General features: G+C 38.4%; 1 protein-coding gene across 1 annotated transcript; it reads right to left on the reverse strand.

Annotated features, from left to right (window-relative positions):
- Positions 1–1,478: 1,478 nt before the first annotated feature.
- DNAJC15 (DnaJ heat shock protein family (Hsp40) member C15) lies at positions 1,479–26,369 on the reverse strand. The gene is made up of 6 exons (XM_061995063.1): positions 26,232–26,369; positions 18,026–18,077; positions 16,031–16,104; positions 8,930–9,006; positions 5,745–5,815; positions 1,479–1,845 (listed from the first exon to the last, which is right to left on the reverse strand). Exons 1-6 carry the CDS (start codon positions 26,331–26,333, stop codon positions 1,775–1,777), a joined length of 447 nt encoding a protein of 148 aa, XP_061851047.1. The 5' UTR covers positions 26,334–26,369; the 3' UTR covers positions 1,479–1,774.
- Between the last annotated feature and the right edge of the window lie 39 nt (positions 26,370–26,408).

Below are 26,408 nucleotides of genomic sequence, written 5' to 3' on the forward strand. Positions count from 1 at the left end.
TGCCAATCTGATAAACCAGGGAAAGGAATAACTAACCTGAAGTACGTCTTCATTGGTGGCTACTCCTTTAACAACAACAAACAATAAAATTAAAGTTACTGCATAAGAATCAAGTCCGTTATCTTTAAAGTTTCTTGCATTAGTTACCTGATGCACATGTAGTACCAGTATAGCTTATGCCTAATCCCAGGCAAGTTTTTCCCTGTGTCCTTTTTTGCTTTGTCCATTTGTGTCTTGACACTGTAATTGCAAAGAACTATCTAAACTATCCAAAAGCTAGTATTTTCTTTCAGGATCAACTTAAAAACGTTTTTCATCTCTCTCTAATGAAAGCAAGGGAATTGTGACAAAGTGGGAAGAACCTGATAAAGAAAAACTAATTAATATCATCTTTTTCCTTTCAAGGAAAAATCCATATGCTCTAGACATCCACTTCTGGACGAACAGAAAAATATACATACACATTCTTGTGGATAATATGAGGTTGGATGCTTTGAGTATTTAACTTCTGTTATCTATTTTCCTCTGGCTGAATAACCTAGCAAATCAGATATCTGCATTTAATACTTCAGTAAATTGTTTGTTGTACCTCAAATAACATGAGTTTGAATGGATACTAGAGAAGTTTTTCAGTCTTGCACTGAATCTACTAAATTGTCTCACCTCATCATCATCTTCTTAGGACAGTTAATTCATCTGCAGCCAACTTACTGTAGGAATTTGCAGCAGCCAAGTGCTCCAAATAGCACCTACTCTCAGTAGTCAATTAAAACTCATTCTCTTTGAAGTCCGAGATCCATAGCTTCAGGATTCCCCCAAGCACTAGGTTGCCAGGGTGCTACAAAAGGAGGTATGTACGACATTCCAGGAAATGAAACATAATGCAATGATACGAGAATTACCAGAGAACTAACCCAGTAATTCCACTCAGAGTCATAAACAAAGTGACTGTTATCAGTCTTGTTTGTTCCCTTCTAGACATGTCCTACACCAGGCTGACACAACTGGACAGTCATGGACAACTGCAGCCTACAAAATCTCTCTGAAGTCCATGCTAAATGGACCTATTTTCTTTAGTTCCACTGTCATGAAAACCCCAGCTGCTACAGAGTAAACATATTTGGACATACTTTTGCTTCAAGTCACAGAATAATTACTTGGCAATTGCAGAGATCTTTAGAGAACTAACCAAACCCAAGTCTTCCTTTGTATCTCTCCAAGCTCCAAAGACACAGGTAATGGAAACTGCAATCTGTAGCCCCATTAGTCATTTTGGTCCAAGTTGCACCTCTCAAACTGCACTCATTAACAAACTCTGGGATTTCACAAATGTACAGCTTCAGGTGTAAGGTGATGTTGAAAACAATGGTCAAGTCTTCATCAATGAAGAAAAAAATCCCTATATTTAAATTTCAAACTGCTCCAGACATTTCATGAAAGAAGCAGCTACTTTTGAAGAAAAACAAAGACAGCAAGAAGACATTTTCAAAGCTTGTAATGGACTGTAATTCAGTAAAAATCCACTCAAGTTGAGATGCAGAATCATAGAACATCTGAAGTTGGAAGGGACTCATAAGGATCAGAGTCCAACTCCCTGCTCCTCACAGGAGGATAAACTGTACATAACTTTACATAACTTTAAAATATTTTAATTTGCTTTAAATAGTCCTAATTTTGTGATTATGACAATAAATAGGAACAATCAATGCAGGCTAAGAAAATGTGCAGAGCAAGTAGATATGAAAGCTGTTTCTAAGGCCCAAGGCTTCAGATTTCAGTTTCTGGCACCGGATTCCAACAAGTCTTTTGCTTCATTTATTTTTGTTGCTAAGTAGGGTGATCCACCTGAGAAGAAAAAGGAGAAATGAATACCACTTACACATCAGTATTAAATAACAAACTACTTCACTTGCTGCATCCCCTTATTCCCCACTTTTATTAGCCTTTCCTACCTAAATAAGATCCTTTTTATACAACTGCTTAAAAAAAAATGACATTGATATGAAGTCAACTAATTGTATAGAAAAATGAGAAAGGTAATCTAGACAGAAGTCACCAAAGAACAGAGTTAAATAGAATGGTAGGGGTTGGAAGGGACCTTTAGAGATCATCTAGTCCAACCCCCTGCTCAAGAAAGTCCGGCTAGATCAGGTCACTCAGGAATACATTCAGGCAGGTCTTGAAGACCTCCAAGGAAGGAGACTCCACACCTTCCCTGGGCAGCCTGTGCCAGGGCTCTCTCACCCTCACAGTGAAACAGTTTTTTCTTATGTTTAAATGGAACTTTTTGTGTGCCAGCTTCATTCCATTACCCCTTGTCTTGTTGCTAGATACAACAGAAAAAAATGGGATGCCCCAACCTCCTGATACCTATCATTTAGGTATTTGTAAATATTAGTAAGATCCCTTTCTCGGTCTCCTCTTTCCTAGACTAAACAGCTCCACTTCCCACAGCTTTTCCTCATAAGGAAGATGCTTCCCTCCCCTGACCATCTTGGTGGCCCTGCACTAGACTCTCTCCAGAAGTTCTCCGTCCCTCTTGAGCTGAGGAGCCCAGAACTGGACACAGGACTCTAGATGAGGCCTCACCAGAGCAGAGTAGAGGGGGAGAAGGACCTCCCTTGACATGCTGGCTACACTCTTCTTGATGCATCCCAGCATGCCATTGGCCTTCTTGGACACGAGGGCACATTGCTGGCTCACGTTTAGTTTATTACCAACCAGCACTCCCAGGTCTCTCTGCAGAGCTGCTTCCAGTAGGTCAATCCCCAGCCTGTAGTGGTGCATGGGGTTGTTCCTTCCCAGATGCAGGACTCTGCACTTGTCCTTGTTGAACTTCATGAGGTTCCTCTTTGCCCAAGAATAGCACTGAACAATTTGTCGAAGGCTGAAATCCCTTTACATTGGCGCGATTCAAACTTGCAGTGTGATGCTGCCGCCAATGTACGCAAGGTCAGCCCTCTTCAAGAATCAGTCAGAGCTAATAGTTTTTGGGATGAGTGGAAATAATAGAGGTAATAATAATAGAGGTAAAACTTCGGTAATAATTTGAGGAAGAACCATGAAGTGTGTGCACATGCATATAGCCCCCCAAACCTCTCCCTGCACTAAGACGCCCAGAACTACCAGCCAGAAACCATCAAGTTAAAGCTATTTAAATATGTTACACCGCCTAACTTCTAGTCCTGAGAGCTGTCATTGCTTTACGCTCCATCTAACAATCTGATTACAGTTCAGCAGGCTTTTTGTGTTTGTTTTTTTTACTTTCCCCTTGAGTGCCAACCATCTGCCTACAGTTCAAAACCAACATTACAAGGTCTGTATCAGTAACTTGCCAATTACTCTAATACACCTGTATTTTTCACATGAAAACGTGATTCCGGCAGTAGTATGCACAGAACGGTCTTTTTCGAGGCATCTGTTCAATCATCATTTTTCATTCATCATTTTGTTCATTCTATACTATTCAGCAGGAACGATGATGACAGAAGAAACATGCAGAACAAGCTGCACGTACTGGTAAATAAAAGCAAAAAGGAAAGGCTTGCTTAAAGACTTCTTCAGGACACTCCTGCAGGAATCCAAACTGTTATCATTTGATGGTGTAATAAAACAACTGGAAAAAGTAATGGAGCCCTGTTGTTCCTGTTTTGTTTTTTTTCCAGATGTAGTCTTGATAGGCAAGATGAACTGGAGGAAAGTGAGGCAGGGCACTTTTTTCCCCTTTTTAAACCATTTGGCTTTTTAGGTAGGAACAGGACTCAGTATCTTGAGCATTGCTTCTTTCAAAAAGCAGACAAGAGGATGAAACAAGCAAACAAACAGTAAAAGCTGCAGTAAACAACATATCCCAAGTAATTTCCAAATGTGCATTGATTTTCTACATGTCTAGAGTGCAGGATCTTAAAGTAAATTCAAATCTGCTGGAAGTGTTTTCATTACATTTACATCCTTAAGTGCCATATTAATTTTGTAGCCCTCCAATGAGAGAAAATTCAATCTCATGATTCCCTAAGTGTTTGTTTATAATTAGGGGAAGTCCAAAAGGCTTCTCTTTTCCTCTTTTTCTAAGAGCAAATAATCTGTCATAAAAATCAGTAACTATAAGTTAATATACAATGCACTGATACAAAAACACTTTCAAACTGAACTGTAAAGGTTAATAAGCAACCATTTTAGTAGTGCTTACTGGGGACGTTATTATGTAAAATTATTTATTTATTTCTAATAATTTTCCCTTCAACATTTTTGGTTTGCAGAAAACATATGTAACTTCTAAACTCTGTAATTACTGCACTTTCTTCTATCAACTCCAGCTGGCAAAATATTATTTTAATATAACATTCTAATGTTGAATATTATTTTTGAAAGCACATCTGTGCTACCCACAGCCAGAAGAAATCAAGATGTATATATAAGCAAACAAGTCTCTCTGTAGTGCCACATGTTCAAGATTATTCCAGGCTTTCACTCTGTAGCTGAAGACATCACACAAGCTTTTTTTCTTCTACGGTCATGCCAGGAGAGCTGCAGGGGCAGCAGAGAGGCACAAATCCCTTCAACTGGTGTTCCTACAGAGAAAATGCTCCATCTTAATAGCACACAGGAGGGCTCACTACATCCATCCAAACCTACACTGTGCTCAGCTGCAGGTGCATTACAGCTGTAAGAGCAGGTTGTTAAAGCGTACAGCCTTTGTCAATGCAACTGCCTCTTTAGGGCTACTCAGCAGCCACATGGAGATTCACAGTTCTGGCTCACATCTTTATGTGCTGCTACAACAAACTTAGAAGTTCGTTACAAAAAAATTGTTACCCAATAGGTACTTCTGGTTAAGAGGTCTTTGACTGTCATAATATATTAGAAATGAAGACAGTTTCTTTTATAATGTTTAAGCTGCACAAACACATAAAAAGTGTAAAAAATGAAAGTGTGAAATCAAATACACACGACAATTCTGGAATAAAACTGAAGGGTGAAGACAGTGAAGCAAAGTATTGACTAAACACTTCTCATGGGTAGTAGTCACAGTTATTTTTTCATTTTCTTAAAATGGGGTACTGGCAGGGAGCTCTCTAATTCTGTCAAAAAGATATAAACCCCTCCAGTTTCCCCTTTTGACTTCTGAAACACAGTGCAGCTCTGAACCATCTGTTATTTTAAAGTAGAAACAGCAATGAACATATGGGCTTTCTTTCTCAACCAGCTGTAGTGTAAAGTTATAATAATAGTCTTTCTGTAAGATAAATTTACATTAAAAACCTGGCCAGTAAAGCAACAGTGCCCGGCTTTACATTTTTTCCAAGTGAGTTCTAGGAAGTCTGAAATTCATCAATAACGTACTTAGTGACTGCAGAACATTTCTCGACAGAAAGTTGCTTTAATCCACGTGACTGGTCCATCTCAGCTCAAAACAAGAATGTCAGTTTAATATAAAAACATTATAGCTACTGTTTTCTTAATTTGAGTAAGGTTGTTTTTTTTTAACATGTGGAAGCCAGGTCCCTGAGCTTATAGTTTTAACTGAAGCAGCACAAGCATAGAAAACAACATTAAACAAATATGAAGAAAACTGGTTCATAAAGCCTAGTTTATCTGAGAGAAGACACATGGAAGCTCAAAGCCATAAATAAACAACATACATTTGAACTCACTGTGGTTATTTACACAATCAATAAACTTAAACGATCTCATTTAAGCCTCTTCCATTACACATCTTGTTAAGAAAAGTAATAATTATTTACCTTTATCAGGATGATTCAAAATCATGATTCTTCTATGGGCTGTCCTGATTTTTGCCCTGTCAGCAGATGGACTGAAAAAAGTAAATTGAAGTGCTTACCATAAATGCCACTGCACTCAGGCCATAAATTAACAGTTCTACTGGCTTCAAAAATAATTAAAACTTGAGATTTTCACCATCTTGTGGACAAAACATAAAATTGCATCTCTAAGGAAGTAACAGTAACAAAGGCATGTAAGACATATCAAGGATATTTTTTAAAAGTGTGTGCATTTGACACACATTGATCTTCCAGGGTTTTGGTTTTTTTTAGAATGCAATTCATCTATTCAAATAAAATACATTATTTGGGGGGCGGGGGGAGGGAGAAGAAAAAAGAAAAAAAGTAGCTCTAGCATGTGTTGAGCAGGTTATTGTTATCGTCACATGAAGAATTCACATTGTTTTCCTCCTAGAAAATAAGTATTTATATGACCAGTGAGAAAATAACAAATATTTAATATTATCACATTTTGTTCTACTGTAAATATTTTTACAGCTGCTGTAAATACTTCTTCCTTCTGCTAGAATCTGAAAAAAAAAAATCCCTGTATTTGTTATTTTTGCAAAGCTGTTTGACATTCGGGGACATGCTGATTTACAAGTGCTACATAACATTGTTTCCTTCCATGATAGAGACATAAAAAATGTACTTGGTCTCAATTAAATATGTACCTTACCAGACAGATAACCACTTACAGATGCAGGACACCAACACAGTGAGACTATCGTATGCAAATGGCCAACTTGAATAGTTTAGTTTTTCAGAATTTGTTAGCATGAGGATATGAAACAGTGTTTCCCACTTCAGGTGACTTCAGAAAAAATGATGATTCAATTAATTACTCTTTTTGTAGATACAGTCTTGAATGCAAGGTATCAGTCTAACTACATTCCTCTTAATAAACAACTTCTAATTAATATTCTGCCACAGGAAAATTAGGCAATGTTGCAAAAATACTTCATAGAACTGCGTAAGAATACTTTAATGGAACAGAAGATAACCCAGAAAGTAAGACATAAATAGAGGGTGAAAGGTCTTGAACTAAGAATAAAGAGAACATGTAGATGTTATTACTATAGCTATGTTTATGTCAAATTTCAGTAATTAGCACTGCTTCACAGTAACTAATGCAAGGACAATAAAAAAATTAGTCAATATTTTCAATACAGTACTTTGTAGCTTTAGCTATCTTTTTATATATCCAAATAATTTTTTTATATCCAAATAATCTCTTTATATCCAAATAATGCACATGCAGGTTTCTACCAAGACCCCTGCAGTCTTACAACATAGTCATTAGAGAACATTTGGAGTGAGTGATGGGCCAACATATTTGAAATTTAGAAGCTACCATTAAACACTCACCTTTACCATGGCTTGTATTTATTATTTATACTGCCCATACACCCTCAGCATTTAAAATAATGGAAAAAGTCTTTGTCTACAAATTTAATATTACTTGGAAGTGATGACACAGAGGACAAACGTTACAACAAGATGATCAGGGCTTAGACAGATAAAGTTTGTGCATATCTTAGCACTTTCCTTAATGCTTCAAAACTCTTTTTTGCCAGTGGTATTTTCCTAGTTATAACTAATACAATAAGCAGTGAGTTAACACTGGTCTAGAAAAGCATAAGTTAAGAATTCTCCTCAAACCTGATCAAGCCATGATATTTGCAAGACTCAGACCAAACAACAAGTAGTGTCACTGTTTCCAGTGCAGACTCAAGCTATGAACATTAAAAATTAAAGGTGATCGATTTCAGATGTGATGAAACTTCAGACACGTACAAGAGCAGTGTTCAGGCTAGGCACTGCCACTCTAAACACACCTGAATGAGTTGCCATGTACTACTCTGGGATATAACTGAATTTGCCCTTGCAAAGTGAAAGTGTTAATACATTATCAAACAAAGTCTAAAGGAAATATTTCTGAAGACCACTCCTATAAATCTCTTCTTCAGTATGCAAGCATGAAATATTTCAAATAAACTTTACCATTTCTTAAAATTAATGCTAAATCTGCATAATTTCTATGACATTAGAAGGAAACACAGAAAGCACACTGAGCAGGATTTGAAGTTCCCATTCTCACCATCCAAAAGAATTTCTTCTGGGGCTAATTAAAACCATCCTCCTCATATATACTAAGATTCAGAACTGATCTAAACCATAAATAAGAAATCTACTGCCTAAGATCAGATCTGCTCTTCTCATTCTGGAAAGTCCTTGAACTCCCCTCCTGCTTTACAGAAAATACTAAGGTGTGATCTACCATGGGTCAACCCTAAAGTTTTTGAAAAAAAAAAACATTGAAAAGAAAAAAACTATTGAATACTCAGTCTGGAAATTATTTCATACAATCATAGAATGGTAGGGGTTGGAAGGGACCTTTAGAGATCATCTAGTCCAACCTCCCTGCAGAAGCAAGTTCACCTAGATTAGGTCACATAAGAACATGTCCAGGCAGGTCCTGAAGACCTCAAAGGAAGGAGACTCCACACCCTCCCTGGGCAGCCTGTGAAATAGGTTTTTTTCTTATATTTAAATGAAACTTTTTGTGTTCCAGCTTCATCCCATTACCGCTTGTCCTCTTGCTAGATACCATAGAAAAAAGGGATTCCTCAACCTCCTGACACATTTCTCATGCATACTCTAAATAACAAGTCTCTTCAAATATTTTTTCGTTTTAAATATGCTGCAACTTCTTAAATCCAAACAAATCAGAGCGAAGAAAGGAAAAGACAGTATTACTGACTTATCAAAAATGCACAAAATTGATGTTTCCTTTGTTTATCAAAATAATCTACAGTACTACCTATCTCAAGGGGTTGTTTGGAGACCAGGCCATGTGATCACACTAATTAGCACAATGTGTGCTATTCTGATTATTCCTAGAGCACCAATTCTCCACTGCAATATGTTACCATACCTTCAAGACAACCACAAGTTGTATGTTTTATTAGCATTTTATTGTTTGCTTTTTAGCTTAAGCAGAATATTAGAATGGTTTACAAGCCATTAGAAGTCTTTTTAAAAAAAGTTACAATTTTGGCATGAGTATTCCACCTTTTCACAACATGCAGTTTCCTCATTTAATACTTAACAAAACAAAAAACACAGTAGTTCAACACACCTACCTTACACCTAAAATAAGACTAGCTTCCCGCCTACTCATTTTCTGTTCAAATCCTCCTTTATAGTACGATGAAAGGCTCTAAAGAGAAGAAAAGAAGAACAAACATCATCAGTTTCATGTACAAGGTGCTCAGACCTAAATCCTATTTACATGACCTCATTCAGAGTATTATATTCATCTATAATTTATTTTGAAGGCATGGATAGACTACAAACCAGACAATACGAAAGGACTTTTCCTGAGTGTTAAGGCATTAAAAAAATGACTTAAAAATAACTGTGTTTTTACAATCTTTTACAAATTATATTAATAGCTACAACCATTAAAATCCTGCCCTCAGGCAAAAGAATCCAGAATTAAAGTACATACTAGCATAGAGTAGTAGAATATGCGTGTTGGGGAGCGCAGGGCAGGGAAAGAGGGAAACTGACTTAGAACAGCTTTGGTACCACTGCAAAAGGTATCCAAGGAATTATGAACAATCACTCCAAAGCACAGCTATTTCTACAAAGACAGTTAAAACAATAATAAAAAGGTAAGAACAGATAAATAAAATATACTGATGAAGAGTCAATATGGTTTTTCACTTCCAAAAAATGTATCAAGTGTGCCTTGAAAGAACCCAGAAATATAAAAACAAACATACAAGGCTTAGCGTAAAGCCACAACCTTTATTTCAGGAAATCACTGAGCTAGAGAACAGTGGAAAGTAGCAGAACATATGCAGAAATCCTAACCAACTTTTGCCTTTACATTCTTCCCTACACACAGATGACTAATGAGAATTAGATACAGGATCTGGGCTTATTTTTTTAAAACCCATTGGCATGTGAGACTTCAGCCACTGTTTCAAGGGAGGGAAAATACGAGTGGGAAACATTAAAAGGAAGAAGATGGACATGAGAGTTAAATCATTACAACAATTAATTGTCATAGAGAATGGGCTGGCAATCATAAATATATAAATTAAAAAAAACTAAAAGTTGCTCAAGGATCACTGATGGTTAGTAGTGATCTTCTTCATGTAAATGTTTCTCTAAGAAGAATTAGGGACTAGCCCATTGCTACACAAACAATGGTCTACGCTGCACAAGTCCCAGAGGCAGGAGATGTAGCTCCAAGACAGCCTGCCTTTGGCAACTGGCACACAGAAATCGCTCAACCTCAAGACTGAAGTTTCTCCTCAATGTAAAACCTATTAACTGGGGAAAAATAAGCTTCTTTTGTTGCTATCAAAGGGAAGTTTAACCTGAGAGCAGAGATTATTTTTAAGTGTTCCTTTTACCCCCAAGTAAAAATGTGCCTGGCCTTTAATAAAACACTTTTATCACTAAATACACCCATTCATATTCAGTGAGAATTTTGCCTTATGTTTACACAATCTCTGTCTCGTAACTTCAAAAGCGTTAAAGCGTTTCAAGGGCTCTGTCTACGATATCTAAGCAAAGCTTTTAATTAAGCTTAGGAGCAACATTCATTCAAAAGCAATACTTCACCTATTGCTACTACAAAGTCACACACAGCCACAGAGAAGATTTTTCTGATGTACTGCTACGATCTGAAACTATCTTCCTTCTTCCCACCCAAATAACGAAATAACCACTACTGTAATGCCACCCTTGTCAAAGCTGAAGTCAGTGAGGATGTATAGTGCCTACAACAAATACCTGTTGAGAAACTGCTTCTATAGCTACAGGGTAATGCCAACCAAGCCTGTAACAGTGCACACTGACATTACAGGCTACAGTATGTAACACCAAGGGAACATACAGGGTCTCTTCAGTCTGCCGACAGGAAGCAACACTAATGATTTAGTGGCCAGCAGATAAAATCATTCAGGAGACAGAATTGCACAGAAATTTGCAATGATGCCAAACAATTACTACAGCCAGGAGAGAAAAATCACACTTTAATATCCTCTCAAAGATTTTCCAGAACTTCTCCCAAAGCAGCTTTGGTGCAGACAGATTTCTGAAAAGCTTAATTCTTCTCTGCCCTTCAAGTCTGGTATACAACTCTAATACCGGAGGACATTGGTCCACTACTCATAGAAAGGACAGCAGTGTTTGACTTCTCTAAACACAGCTTCTTTCTGTTCTTTGCAGATTTCATCTAAAATACTATTTGGAGTAAGAGAAAAGGGATGGATAGCTATAGGCTTAAATTAAGAAATACTTTTTCATGCTTTTAAAGCCCAACTCCTTGACATTGTTCTAACCTCGCAAAGCCTTGTTTCACTTCACTTTGAAGAGGAAGAAAAAAAAAAATTCTGTTGTTTATGTCCTTTAGCATTGGAGCAAAAATAGTTTGCTGAAGTGATCATCAAGAAAAAGTATTTTTTTTCTCAGAAGTGAAGCACATAGCAAGAATAATCAATTTTTAAACTAAGATCTTGAACCAAAACAGAAATTAAAGCAAAAGGAAATTAGACATAAAAGCCATTTTCCCCCTTGATTAGAGTAAGGAGAAGGAACATTGGGCTTTCATTTTTGGAAACATCAGGACAGGGAAGTGCTGGAGAGAGCCCAGCGCAGGGCCACCAAGATGAGCAGGGGTATGGAATGTCTTTCCTATGAGGAAAGGCTGCGGGAACTGGGGCTGTTTAGTCTGGAGGAGACTGAAGGGTGATCTTATTAACATTTATAAATATCTAAAGGGTGGGTGTCAGGAGGTTGGGACATCCCTTTTTTCTACAGTAGCTAGCAACAGGACAAGGGGTAATGGGATGAAGCTGGAACACAAAAAGTTCCACTTAAACATAAGAAACAAATATTTCACCGTGAGGGTGATGGAGCCCTGGCACAGGCTGCCCAGAGGGGTTGTGGAGTCTCCTTCCTTGGAGGTCTTCAAGACCCACCTGGACATGTTCTTATGTGACCTGATCTAGGTGAATCTGTTTCTGCAAGAGGGTTGGACTAGATAATCTCTAAAGGTCCCTTCCAACCCCTACCATTCTATGATTCTATGAAATTTCTAGTTCCCTCTGTGACCTGATCTAGGTGGTCCTGCTTTAGGAGGGGGGGGGGTGAACTAGATGATCTCTAAAGGTCACTTCCAACCCCTACCATTCTAATGAAACAACTTTTGCACGCTATTCACATTAAAGCTTTTTTTTTCCCCCTAGTTGAAAGTTCCAAGTACCAACAGCAATGAAATGAAGCAATACTCAAGATATTTTTCTCTTTTGAGTATACCTTGACAAGCAGGCAGCTCTAGACACTTGACTATTAACCCTGGCTGTGCAAAAAAAATGGAAAAAAAAATCATTGAAATGGGATCTCAGTTTCTTTGTGCTATTTATTTGGGGTGAGGGGCTATCACTTAATTTATGTCATTTCCTTTCATATTGTTACTGCTTTGCAACTCACATAAGCAAATTCCAACCTCTAAAATTTGCTATGAATGGGTTTGGGAGGGGGAACAGAAAATTGCTGGACATGCTCTGTAAATGTTTATTCACTGTTGCAAATTTTCACAAAAATAGTCAGCTAAGAAAATCCAACCCATTTGGACTGTGACATCTTCAAGATACTTTTCCTGGCATAGCACTGGGAAAGCATAATCACTGTTTCCCTTCCAGGCAAGAAATTCAAAACTCCATAACTGAGACCTCCATTGTATTACAGGAAGTAGTGATTTTTTTCTGAAAACTACATGTGTTATTCAACCACCATTACAGTCCTCCATTGAAAAAATAAAAAACATTGGCAGGAAAAAGAAATAAAGAGGAAAAATCAAACTACAGTAACAAACTAGATGCTGTATTATAATAGAACCTAAAATTTTTTATGATCAACTTTAAATTCTTTAACTTTAGGTATAATTTTAAAAAATGGATTGTAAACTGCACTATTCTCTGAAAACTTTGTTTTCAATGAAGGACAAGAGACTCAGTTGCTACCTGTATCCAAGTAGAATCAGATTCCATAAGAAAAACACACTGTAATGGAATGCTATAGAAGACAATCTTTTCTTCTGGAACACAGAAATTTTCAGGATTGTGGAATTTGAGTATTTTGACAGTTGTGTTTTGCCTAGAATTGCTGTTTCTATCTTCTATCTTTCAGTCTTCAATATCATTGATTCAAAAAAGAAAGGCAAGGAAAGCTACTGAAGTACTTTTTTTTCCTTTAACTTCACATTTTACGGCAATATTAACATTCTAATTAACAGCATTAAGGTTTGTCTGAGAAAGAAAAGCCAAATGACTACTTAGTGCTATGCACCTTTTAATGGCAACAGACTCTTGTTACTGCACAAAGACACATAACTGTGTCACTGGTATTTGTGACACCAGAAAGAAAACTAGGCTCAAACTGGAAAAGCATTTCTCTGGAAACAAGCATTATGACTTGTCAGAGAGAAGAAGTGACAACGTCTCAATGTCTTTCTCCACTGAAAAAGAGGTGGTAGAAAACTTCAGGACTAAACTACAGCAGCATTTAGAGTTCATAACTAAGAATGTTTAACTGCCATAACTTAGAGGCAGAAATGTACAATAAGCTGTAATACTTTTACTGATCTTTACTTAGTATTTTTGACTAAAAGATGAGTGCAGTTGTTGACTATATGTGGTATTTATTTAGGTAAGTAAACAGAAAGTAGCAAATACTCAAGTTACAGCAAGTAGACATTTAAATCATCGCTTCATAATTGCTCAACTTGACCTTACCCAAGTCACTCATTAGTGAGCAGCAAGGAAGGATAAACAGCATCTGGATTACCTTTGCGACTGCAATCAACACAAACTACGGCTCCTATTGCCAATGGGAGAGGGGAGAACTGCAAAATCGGGGAGGAAGGGTAGGGGCTTACAGAGAGAACAAGGCAGCTGCTGCCTCACAGCCTCTCAAACTAAAGGCAGTGATGAGTGGCAGGGTGTAACTCTAGAAAGTCAGAGTAACCACTGAAAATTATAGTGACCAAGTTAGGCACCTCCAAACACAAGAAGAAATCAGCAAAGTAACACTAAGCTTAAACACTAAATGTCACCTGAGATTCCTCTTCCAGTAAGCAGATAGAAGTACTAATTCCTTGATTTCCTTTGTCAGTATAGTTTAGAGGGCAATGTGCTGTAAAAAAATTTGATGACAGTGCTAATCCACAGATTATACTCTGCAGCTTCAAATTCCCCAAACAAAATCACATAAAGCCATTAAAATGAGATGACTGGACAATAAACATCTTTGTTCCTGATATATTCCTGGATTTTTTTAAAGCAAAACTAAATAGGAAATCATTCATTTTTAAAGGGAGAAGAAAAAACAGGCTTGGAAAAAAAAATCCAATTTGAGACAGTAGTAGCTGTAGAGTAGTAAAAGAACAAATAATCTTGGCTAAGAATTGTAGAAGCCTTTTAAATCTAGACTATGATTGTACAAGAAAAATATTACCACCACCCTCAAAAATGCAAAGCTGACAAATGCATACAGCTTATGGCAAACAGGAAGAGAGAGGTTTTACTGTATTCAGCAGATCTCATCTTACACTGAAAACTTGTATTTTCCAACACTGCACTAGAATAGCAGAAGAGACACACTCTACTGGAAATCAACACACAATTCTGGGCTGTAAGGCAGGACATGAGGGAAGACAGACAATGCAGCTCCAGGGACTAGAATACTGAGAATGCAGAAGCTTCTAACTTGCTCTTTATGGTTGTTCATGAATTCTGCAGGGCTCTGAATGTCACTGGTAAAAATGAGACAGATCTGTAATGAGCTTGGCTCAGGTAGTATCCCAGTATGAAGAGGTACAGTCTCCTAGGAACTGACACTTCTCTCTGCAATAGCATGTCATACTTAAATGTGTTAAAAAGAGACTCTCCCTGTTTTCTTATGTGAATATGTCTGAATTTAGATTCTCTATCCTACATCTACAAATGGATAGAAGAAGAAATGGTGAAGTAAAAGTGCCGAGGAGGGAGAGTGAAGATTGAAGTACTCCCTACTCTGAAACCACACGTTCTTATTGCTAGCTACTTCTAGCAAGCCTGGAGACTGTATCCATATCATGTGAAAGCAATTTAATTCACAGCACCTAAAGTCCCCTCTGCTGTTTTGGCAAGCAACTTGGGAATCACTTGAAAAATTGCTTTGAAAAGGAAAGACAGAAAAAAAAATTGGTGGTATTCTCACAACAGCAATGCAATAGAGGGACAGAGGCAAAACTAATCCAGCAGCACTGTTTCTGGCTGATACACACTGAAATTAAGAACAAATATGGACCAGCCTCCAGAGGACAGCCCACTTCTGAGTCTCTTTCCCTGGGAAGCTTGCTCTGATCAAGCTTGTACCTTCAGCACATGAATGCAAAGTACAAATGGAAAATCAATTTCAACTCTAGTGTGTCTGTACACTGTAGACTGGCTCTGTGTTGCAACTGGCCTCACCTTAATAGGTACAATGCTGATGATCACTTTAGAAAACAACTACCTTTAATACATTTTTCAGGAAATAATCATCTGCAACAACTACTCCCTCAACACCCTTGCCCATCAGCATCAAGAGGGGTATTGCTGGCATTTTTAAAACATGTAAGGCAAAACAAAGAATTGGTTAGAATTTTGGTTATAAGTTAAAATTAGCTGGGGAATTAAAAAAAACCCACAACTCATACGTAAGCAAGAAAAGAAGATCCTCTATCTCTATGGCAACCTCTTCTGCAAGTTTATCAATTTGTCTTCTTGATTTTTAACACTCTATCTGAAAGAAAAATGACTGAATTCTTTCATTTTTAGCTTCTTGAAATGAAACTGCATGTCATCACTTTGTAATCTCTAGGAATTAGCTATTTTCTCACAGCGCACTTCAACAATTTATCATACGAATACTACCAAAGAGTTCTGTAACATGGAACATCACCGGGAAAGTCAGAACTGTTTATCAAACTCACAAATGCCTTCTGATATAGCTTCATTCACAGAAGCTTAAAATACACCAGATAATATGCCAGAATATACACAGTAAAAAGCATCCCTATTCTAGAAAAAAACCCACACACCAACAAAGTGACACTTACCTTATTTAACATCAAACGTTTGCTTTCTAAATACTTTATACCAAAAATATGCTTTTATATTTCAAATAATCTCTAAACTTACAGAAGTTGAAATCCTCTTTGCTGTCTCTGTAAATGCCTGCTCCAATGGTTTCCAAAGGTGGAAAGCATAACGACCTGAAAAAAAGGTTGGAGTTAAATGAAATTATAATCAACATTCAATTAAAAAAAAAAAAAAAAAGAACAAGTCTCCAACTTACAGTCATTAGCTTACAGCAGAAAGAATTTAGGTTTAAAAAAAAAAAATTAAATCAAAGTCCTCTTTGTTAATCTTTTTGTCTTGTTTATTTGCTATACAGCACATTTATAGTTTACCGCATTTCAAGATGTTCTCTCAACATCCAGGTTTTGGATCCTGCCCAGCTGAAGTCCCATGGTAAACTTGCTAGGGTTTACATTTTTCAATATTTGTACTGTTAGGGGAAGGGAAGAAGTTTCATGTACTTCATCCAAAAATCTAGTCGTGGACTGCAAAGATCCATTGTGTTTGTTCACAAAATAAATATATTTAAATGCATTTCAATATGATAAACTAAGATATCTGTCTTGTGGGCTTTAACAAAAAGGGCAGTATGAAACATTAGCTTTGGACATACATTATTTATTAAATACTGTTCAAAGGTTATGTCTTCAAAAAAAGAAATCTATGTACTACATGTTTCTTGCTGTGATGTTGTAAGCTTAATCGCACATTTTGTAAGTGCTGCATTTTTTATTCCATTACAAAGAGAGGATCTTCTGGGATTCAGAGCCATTCAACTCCCCACTAGCAGTGAGCGTCATCTATGGCTAGGAAAGGCTACAGGGAACTCAGACTGTTTTCTCAAAAGTTCAAAGCAAGTCTATCCACTTTAGAATCAAGATTTGTGCCACATTACTTGAGGATTTTCCCCTCCAAGTCCCTTCTCTCCTATTATTGTTTTGATTACCTATTAATTAGGAATGTAACTTACTATTACACATAAGGGAAAACTTTACAAAATGTAGCACTGCCTCATTCAATTAGCATCTTGCTTTCATCCTTAAAATAAACAATGTGTCCACAGGTTACTGAGTCTCTAAGCCTGTGCCTATGTTAACACAGAAGCTAAAGCCACCATTAAAGAGCATCACTCCTGAAATGCTGTGACATACTAATATATGACCCCACCTTCGTAATGCTTTCTGTTACCACTTCTTTGCTAGCTGTCCTTAATTCTTCAGCTCAACCAGAAGAAATTCTAAGAGCATTCCTTTTCTGCTTCTGTAGAAGTACGTAGATAAACAAACTGCTTAATGGGTGTACATTACCAAAGGTCTTGTCTTTCCTACTAATAAACAACACAACTGTACCCAACAAACACCTGCTGTAGTTTGGTGCAACTTGTTTATCTATTGCATCTGTTCTTGGGGTATACATTTGCAAATAGCTGACCACATTTGATTGTACATGCTGAAAACAAAGGAAATCTATTTGTGTATTTCAAAATCAGTTATATAGTCTAAGTAATCCAGAGTATAAATCAATTTAAGTCCATGGCCTGTGTTCAGATTAGAACCTATTTTTCAGAAGAACATACTGTCTAGATATCAAGAATTCATGTACAAATGGTGTGCTACAGGAATAGCTTAGTATGATAAATCACTGTAGACACTAAAACTTTCTATTTTTCTCTATTTGAATTTGTCAAGCATCACCTCCACATCACTAGATTCTGTTGCAGTCTTCTGTACCAAAAAGAGCCTCCACCTTGCAATACTTTATTAAATAAGCAAAGTAAATTTTTCACATTACATTTTGCAGACAAAAAGCAGATGGAGTCTTTTAGCTGCTGCCCATAAAATTAGTTTCTCCAGCTGTGACTTTTCAAAAATAATTTTGGAAAAAACATCAAGGATTCTGGAAGGGGCAGGAACTTTAACTGTACACATTTCTCCATAGTACTCCCAAGTGACCTTTCCACTTTCCATTATTTTTATTCATAAAAACTTGATTAACCCTTTTGGAAACAGCAGCCTAAAAGTGCCAGTCCCACACTCTTCTGGTAATTCAGCTTACCTGCAAATGCAACAGTTGCAACACCAAGTCCAACTGCTATCACAGTTCTGGCCTAAAGCAGAAAAACAGGAATCAGAATAAAAAGCAAATTCAAAATTGAAACATATTAACCTTTTACTCTAACAGTATTTCTGATGTTTGATGTGGACATTTCACATATTATTTATATGAAAGAGAATTCTGTATTCCACAGGTTATGCTAGATTTTATAGTTCAGTCCCATAAACCTGTAGTAACCCATCAGGTTTAACTTGGAATTACTCATTAGTAAATCGGTGAACAAACACCACTAAAGCAATAAAATATGTACTGATAAAAACGTATAGCAGACAACTAGCAGACAACTTGAGATCATCTGTGTAGATGACTTCAACACAGCACACAACAAAGTACCAGTTTATTACAAAAATATGAAGAGCTAAAAACCAAAATTGTTTTGCAAAGTCCTTCACCAGGAATCTTGTCATGACATTGCTTGAAAATAGTATGGCAACATTAACTTCAGTGCTATGGTCACAAATGCATGTTAGAGTCTTCAATGTTTCATGCTTTGACTCACGAAAGTCCCATTAAAGCCCAGTAACCTCTTTTCATTAGAGTCAATCACTAGCTGGACTCTGTCTTACAGCACAAATACTCTTAAATATGCAGACTTCTGATAGATTTCAGACAAGGTTCATTATCAGCTAAAGTTTTCTTTAAGTCTACCTGAGCTCTTGGAAGCAAATGCAGAAAAAGAGGCTTGAACATTTGATTTAGACAGCAGTAACTTCTACCTTTTACTAACTCTGATCCTCCAGATTAGGTGTACGTATTTTCCTACACAATGCTTGAAGAAAGTGAGGGATCTCAAAGGCAGTAAGAAGTATCTCTCCATGTTGAACAAGAAGGTGATGAAAGATATGTAGTAAACCTTGAAGAAAGGATAGATCTCACACCTTCACAGAATTCAAGAAAAGTAATAAGCATTGCAAGTGTTGGAAGCATCTCTCCACTTGTGGAAAGCCTACATGTAATCTTTGAAACAAATGAAATAAACTCATCTGTGGCACTACTTGTCTTACAATGGTTTGATAATGCCTTGAACTTTCCCCCAGGAAACATGAGAAATCAGATTAGGCCTGTTTAGCTTGAATTCAAAACATAAAGACAGTGAAAATGCTTTTATCACCAGACTACCTCTTCTATTGTATGACTGACTTCTCCATTTATCCCTTAACTGGTTTACACATTTTCTACCAAGGCTGACACCAGGACTCAAAGCCCAAATTTCAATGTGAGTGCTCTAATAACTAGATTTGGAGCCAAGTTGCCTTTACTACTGAGATTCTGTGGTAGTTTAGCCCTGGCTGGGTGCCAGGTGCCCACTAAGTCATTCTATCACTCCCTCTCCCCAACTGAACAGGGGAAGAGGTTTGTGAGTTGAGATCTGGACAGGGAGATCGCTCAGCAACTACCATCATGGGCAAAACAGACTTGACATGGGGAGAAATGGTTTTATAAATGAACAATTAGAATAGAGAAATGAGAAATACAACCTGAATCTTAGAATACTTCCCCTCACCCCTCCCTTCTTCCTGGGTTTCTACCTCCTCCCCCACAGCAGAACAAGAGGACACGGAACTGGAGTTACAGTCAGTTCATCACAGATGGTCATTGCCACTGCTTCCTTTCAGGGGGAGGACTCCTCATACTTCCCACTGCTACAGTGTGAGGACCTTCCGATGGGAGACAGTCCTCCATGAATCTCTCCAACATGGGTCCCTCCTGTGGGCTACAGTTCTTCACAAACTGCTCTGGTGTGGGTCCCCCCACAGGATCATGTGTCCTGACAGCAAACCTGGTCCAGCATGGGTTACTCCGTGGGTTCCCCGGACCTGTCAGGAACTTGCTCCAGTGCAGCCTTTCCACAGGGTTACAGCCTCCTTCAGGCATCCACCTGCTCTGGTGTAGGGTCCTCCACAGACTGCAAGTGGTTCTCTGCTCCACCATGGACCTCCATGGGCTGTAGAGGAAACCCTCTTCCACTACCTGGGCACCTCCTCTCCCTCCTTCTCCACTGACCTTGGCATCTGCAGAGATGATGTTCTCACATTCTCACTCCCTTCTGGTGCTGCTGTAGTTTAGCATCTGTACAGCAGGTCCATCTCAGAGACAACTAGCACTGGCCCTATCAGATACACGGGAAGCTTCTAGCAGCTATTGTTTTAATGTCTTCTAGAGCTGGCCTAGTAAGGGCTAGAACACAACTTGCCAACAAATGGGCAGCTGTTCAAGATGTAGGCTCTGCCATCACACCCAGTGGCTCCTGCGACTTTGGCTCTGAAGGCAAGTGGCAGTGATTGCGGCCTGCAACATTTAGCTCAGTACGGAAAAAGTGGTAGCCTGCTCTGAGTCCATCTAGAAGAAGCTGTATTTCTCTGTATCTAGCTTCTAGATCCTACGCATTTAATCAAGTGTCTACCTCCCATCTACTGGGATGGGGCTATTCTAGCTATTTGCATAACGTAATACTGCAATTGTCTGGAAGTTTCTAGTAGAAAAAAACCTGATTCACTAAACATAGTGAAAGTGGAGCTCCAAAGTTAAGACCAGGGTGGTTTAAGCTTTAAAAGTCTGCCTCTCCCATTTTAGTAACCTAACTTCCATTTCAGTGTAGTCTTCAGTCTCAATATTAGCATTCACTTCTGAATGTAAAAATAATATAGTAGTTTTATGTCTGTTGTTCCTTTCAGTTCCACAAAATTTCCCCTCATCTTTAGACCATGAAAAAATATAAGTACATTACCTTAAATGGTAGAAGATATAAAATAGCAAAGCACACAGTTCATCTCCTCACTAAACTAAAACTCCTTCCATTTCTCCTCAGAAATTGGTTTTCCCAGGCTCTCAATATTCAAGCCTTCTAAGAAATTTCTCCAGTTCCTAAACAGAAACAGCTACCACACTTTTTAAAACATATTAACACTACAGAAATGCTGCATTGTTTTGTTCTGTGGTTTGTGAATGTGGATTTATATATTCAAGAGACTTCCTGACTTGTTCAGAGTGACAGTGAGAATCTGTTATTAAGTGGCTGCAGTTGATTAAGAGCTCAACAAAGTGTGAAACAGATCACACTAGCAAAAAAAAAAATTAACAAATTATTAGCTTGTGCTTGTTCAAATTAAGTGATACTTGCTTTGACACCAAAAAGGTGGTTTAAGTCAGCAGTTTACATCAAGGTATGCTGCCACCAGTAAGGCATTATTACCAGCAGACACCTCATCACAGGTAAGGCCAAGCAGAGAGATCAGGCTAATAAATAATACCCGGACTCTGTCAGTTGAGTGCAAATAAGCGGTTTTGCATGGCAGTCTGGGAATACAATGCAGAGACCTCTTAGGGCCTTTGATAAGAGTCAGACATGTCCACTGGGATGCATTACTTCAATCTCAGTAGAAAGCACTAGTATTTAGTGGCAAATGGCAGGTAAAAAAGCAGCATGGCAGCAGCTCTAGAAGATAGGCAGTACACAGGATCAACCAGACACTAGTTTATGGTTACTCACCTTAATTGCATTATGGGGTTAGAGAAGTGAAAACTTGCCATAGAATAGCAAACAAGTGATAACTTGCCATACTGAAGCACCTTGAATGATTGTTCTGGTGTGAAGATATCCCACCTACATACATGTGATAAAAGTTCTGTTGGAATCCATGTAAAAAAATTGCATGGCTTGTATTTTACTGACACAGTCTCTCTCATAAAACTAGCAGCAACTTCAAGTACTAATCAGTAAGTATTTTAAGTCCAGTTTGACTCAGTTTCCTTTTCCACATTCGCTTCACTGGGTGATCATTTTTAAGAATAAGTAAAGGTTAGCCTGGTGCTTTGAAATGTAGAATGTAACGTCCAAAGCTTTAATTAAATGCACTCCTTTCATGTCAATATTAAATTAAAGCAACTGACTATCACTGTGAAAGGGATTGTTCCATTTACTGCATGCTAATATAACTACCATCACAACCACTTTTGGTTCCCATTGCTTGAAAATGCATTTTATTTCAGACTCATGAAGGCTAAAATAAATGCTATCAATTATGACAAAATTGATCTGCCCCCTCCCCCAGATGCCCTTAAGAAATTTTTAAGATTTAGGTTTTAAATGAAAGCATTCTGTCAAGATCCAAGAGGGAAAACTAAAGATTAAAAAGTCAATATGTGTCCTTTTTTTACTCAGAGAATCAGCTCGCAACAGTTAGACATTAACCCTATGCTATTCTGTTGATCTCAGTATTTTACTATATAGTGCAGTTTTCAGTAAGACACTCTTAGATACACAAAACAATAAAACAAACTTTTTCTAAATCTGCAAAACTGATTTTTTTATTATTGTTATTTTCAGAAAGTTGTGTAAGAAAATACACATATTAGATGGGCCACTGCAAGACCTGACTTACTAAAGTGTTTAGCAAACAAGAGGATAAAGTATATCAGTTAACATCTACAGTACGTTTGGAAGCATACATCACGTATTGTTAGCATACACAGATCTATGGCCTAGTCCGTTCATATGTAATATGTTTCAGGGGCCTTAAGTTTTTATCAGAAGAAACAGGTACAAATGACATATCATTTCTGAAAGTTTCTAATCCATAGTCTCTGTTAACTTAGATGTATGGAAAAGCACAAAATGACTTCTGTAATTCCTAGCATTGCAGCTTCTCTTTCTATGGAGCAGAAAAAAAGTTCAACTTTCAAACATAAAATTAATTCCAAATTAAAATAAAATTAAAAAGAAAAATAAAATGTCCATATTTTTAAGGTTTCAGCACAACACTGTTATACAGTGTTATACAGGCTACAAGAATCACCTGTACAAATGTTGAAACACACCTGCTTTCATGGGAAATATATTTTATACACTGCCTCTACTATTACAACCAGGGAAAACAACCTTCTTGGTCAAATGGAAAATATACTGTGCTTCTTACAAGCTGCTTTCAAACACACAGCAAGGCCTCTACTGTCTTTTGCCTCAAAAAGCTACAGAGAAATGGAATAAAGAGCATTGAGAAAATAATCATTTGTTGTGATGAGTTAGACAGCATTTTGTTATTAGTCCACAATAAAGCATGGATCAGTAAAATAGGAAGTATATATTTACATCAAAAAAAGTACACAAGTGTAAATTGCTTGCTTAAGTAAAAATCTCCGGTTTAGGAAGGTTTGTTTTGTTGTTTTATAAGTGCTGTGTGCCACTAAGAAATGGGATGCACAGTACATCAACCAAGTGTGCAAAAATGTTTGTGTAACTACCTTTTCCTTTAAATAAAAAATCTTGACCTGAAATAAAAGAATGCTTGACGCTGAAACTAGAATAAGGTTTCTCTTCTTTGGAAGAGAAGGTCCTACAGCTTACTGGAAGAGTGTTTCAGAGCAAACCACCTAATAAACTCTATATGGAGCTGGATACATTTTGAAGTGGGATTATACTATAAACTATTTGCAACATATTTGATTTCATAATCTAATGTCTTCCTTCCACTCCTACATTCCTATAAAATTTAATTTATTTTCCAATAGTGTATTAAAAGCAATTTCAGCTAGATGATGTTCTCCATACTCAACAAATTTTCATGTCAATTTATTTTACAGAAACTTTTTTTGGTCTGCATATAAAAACTATGTGTAAAGTTTTTGACAGTTTTTCATATGAAATGGTACTTTAGCAACAGATTCTCCAATAGAAGCATTACCATAAGGCATTCAAATCAATCTTCTTGAGTATGTATTAATTAACAAAGGACTCCTGAGGGTATCTTTTGAGAACAGAATCTTTACACTTCTGTGTTCTTCTTCTATTGCTCCAAAATCCAAATGCTTCTGTGAAGCAGCTACAAAAGTGTCCCAGATTAAGTCACTACAGCTAACACCCCAGACATCTCAAAACCCATATTTAAGTAGGATATTGAATAGCATTCTTTCAGTCGTGAGACACAGATGCTGCCATGCCTTGGTTTTGGCTGGGAGTTAGTTTTCTTCCTAGTAGTTGCTACAGGGTTGCACTTTGCATTTATGATGAAAACAGTGCTCTAAGACAGGGATGTTTTGGTTATTACTGAGCAGTGCTTGCACAGCCTCAAGGCCTTTTCTGCTTCTCACTCTGCCCTGCCAGGGAGTAGGCTGGAGAGGCACAAAAAGCTGGGAGGAAGCATGGCCAGGATAGTTGATCCCAACTAGCCGGAGGGCTATTCTATACCACAGAACATCAAGCCCAGTATATAAACCTGTTGGGGAGCTGGCAGGGAGGGGCAGATCACTGCTGGGGCATCAGTCAATAGGTGGTGAGCAACTGTACTGAGCTTCACCTGAGGTTTTGCCCTTGGGTTTTATTAATATTTTTTGGTTTATTATATTACTTTTCATTAAAATTATAATATTTTATTGTTGTTATTATTATTACATTTTATTTCACTTCAGTTATTAAACTGTTCTTATCTCAACCCAAGAGCGAGTGAGTAGCTGTATGGTGCTTAGTTGCTGGCTGGGGTTAAACCATGACACACTGTTACTTCACTTCTCCTACTACTCTTCCCTTGGACTGTGGCAAGAAGGCCTTGTTAACCCTGTATATCAGTGGAAGAGATGCACAACACTACAGTTGATCTTAAATTTTCTCTATGGCAAAATTTTAGAATTTGGTTATATGCAACTTCACATTCCTCTTAATTCCTTAGCTGGGAATCCACTATCTACATACTACTACCTAGAAAAATCTCTGAAATAGCTTCTACTATCAATCACATGCTAGCAGTTTACAATGTACATATGTCTGAGAAATACTGCTTCTCCACTGAAAGGTCAATAAAAAATAAATCTCAGTAGAAAATTGCAGCAATCTGGAACCTTGTCCTCCAAAAACCTACTACATTCTCTGAACCTTAGTTAGAACCTGACAAAACAACTCACGCCACTGAAGCGAGCCATGCTAACCCCAGGTGAAATTTTTATCCCTGTTTACAGAATGGTGGTGGTTGGAAGGGATCTCTAGAGATGATTCAGTCCAACTCCCTGCTAAAGTAGGTTCACATAGGTCCATCAGGTCACATAGGAACACATCCCGGTGGGTTTGAAAATCTCCAGAGATGGAGACTTTACACCCTCCCTAGGCAGCCTGTGCCAGGGACTCCCTCACAGGAAAGAACTTTCTTCTCATGTTCAAGTGGAACTTGCTGTGTTCCAGGTTGTGCCCCTTATGCCTTTTGCTATCACTGAGTGCTCCAGAAAGACTTGTCAAAATTCATTAGGAACTGCTCTGCCAGCATCCTTGTACTCTTCCCATGGAATGAGAATAAATAACTTACAAAGAACTATGACTTTTAAAGTCATATTTTAAAAAAACACACACCTCTTTAAAACTATAAAATTGTTAAAATGTCACTATCCTGCACTTTAAGCAGCAATCCCTGGATTTTCCCAAATTCTCAATTATTTTCCAAAGAGAACTCCTGTAAACTACCCAAAGCAACCAGGATGGAGTGGGATGTATTTACAGAGCCCTTCCCTATGAAGTCTAGGGTATAGGAAACTGGAGGCATTTTGCCTTTGCTCCAGACCCATACAGGCTCTTCCCCCATGATGAAACAGCAAGCAAGAATTACTTTTCTGAAAGAGAGCTCTACAAACCATTAGCACTCAAACCTTTGGTAATAAAACTTTCACATGTGTCATCTCTTTAGGACAGAGGAATGAAGTTTTAGGCCTGCGTGTGCGCTTGCCTGTTGACCAGCACGGCGTTTTGGCATAGGTGCGGAATGAAGCCCTCCCGCGTAGCCCCCGCAGCCGTTCGGCCCGCACCACGCACGGCCTGAGGCGGGGCGGCACTGCCACTGCCCTGCCCACTCCCGCGGCACCATCCTCCGACCCGTTGCTCACACCAGTTACCCCGCCGGGCTGCGAAAGCGCTAGGCGGGGCAGGCCATGGCAGGGCAGGCGGCGGCCCCACGGCCCGGGAGGACCTCACTGCCACCCGGGCCCGCGGGGGTACTCGTCGGCGGCGCCAGGCCGAGGCGGAGGCACAGCTCCCAGCCCGGATCTGCAGGCAGCAGGATGGAGGAGGGGGCGAGGCAGGGCCAGCTGCTGACCTCCCCTCTCGTCGGCCGCCGCTGGCGACATCGCTGCGTCCCCCTCCCCGCCTTTCTGTAGCCCTTGGTCCGCTCACCAGCCCTCGATCCAGTTCGGCTTGGCCCTTGCCGGCGCCCGTAGGGACCCTGGCGTACTCGGCATAGCGCAGGCCCTCGGAGGAGGAGGTGGCTCCTTCCATGATCGAGGGGAGGCGGGGAAAGCGCTACAGGGGGTCTAGAGGGACAAACCAGTTGGAAGGAAAAACACGGAGCTC

The sequence above is a fragment of the Colius striatus genome, chromosome 1 (assembly GCF_028858725.1).
Source record: "Colius striatus isolate bColStr4 chromosome 1, bColStr4.1.hap1, whole genome shotgun sequence".
Taxonomy (NCBI): Eukaryota; Metazoa; Chordata; class Aves; order Coliiformes; family Coliidae; genus Colius; species Colius striatus.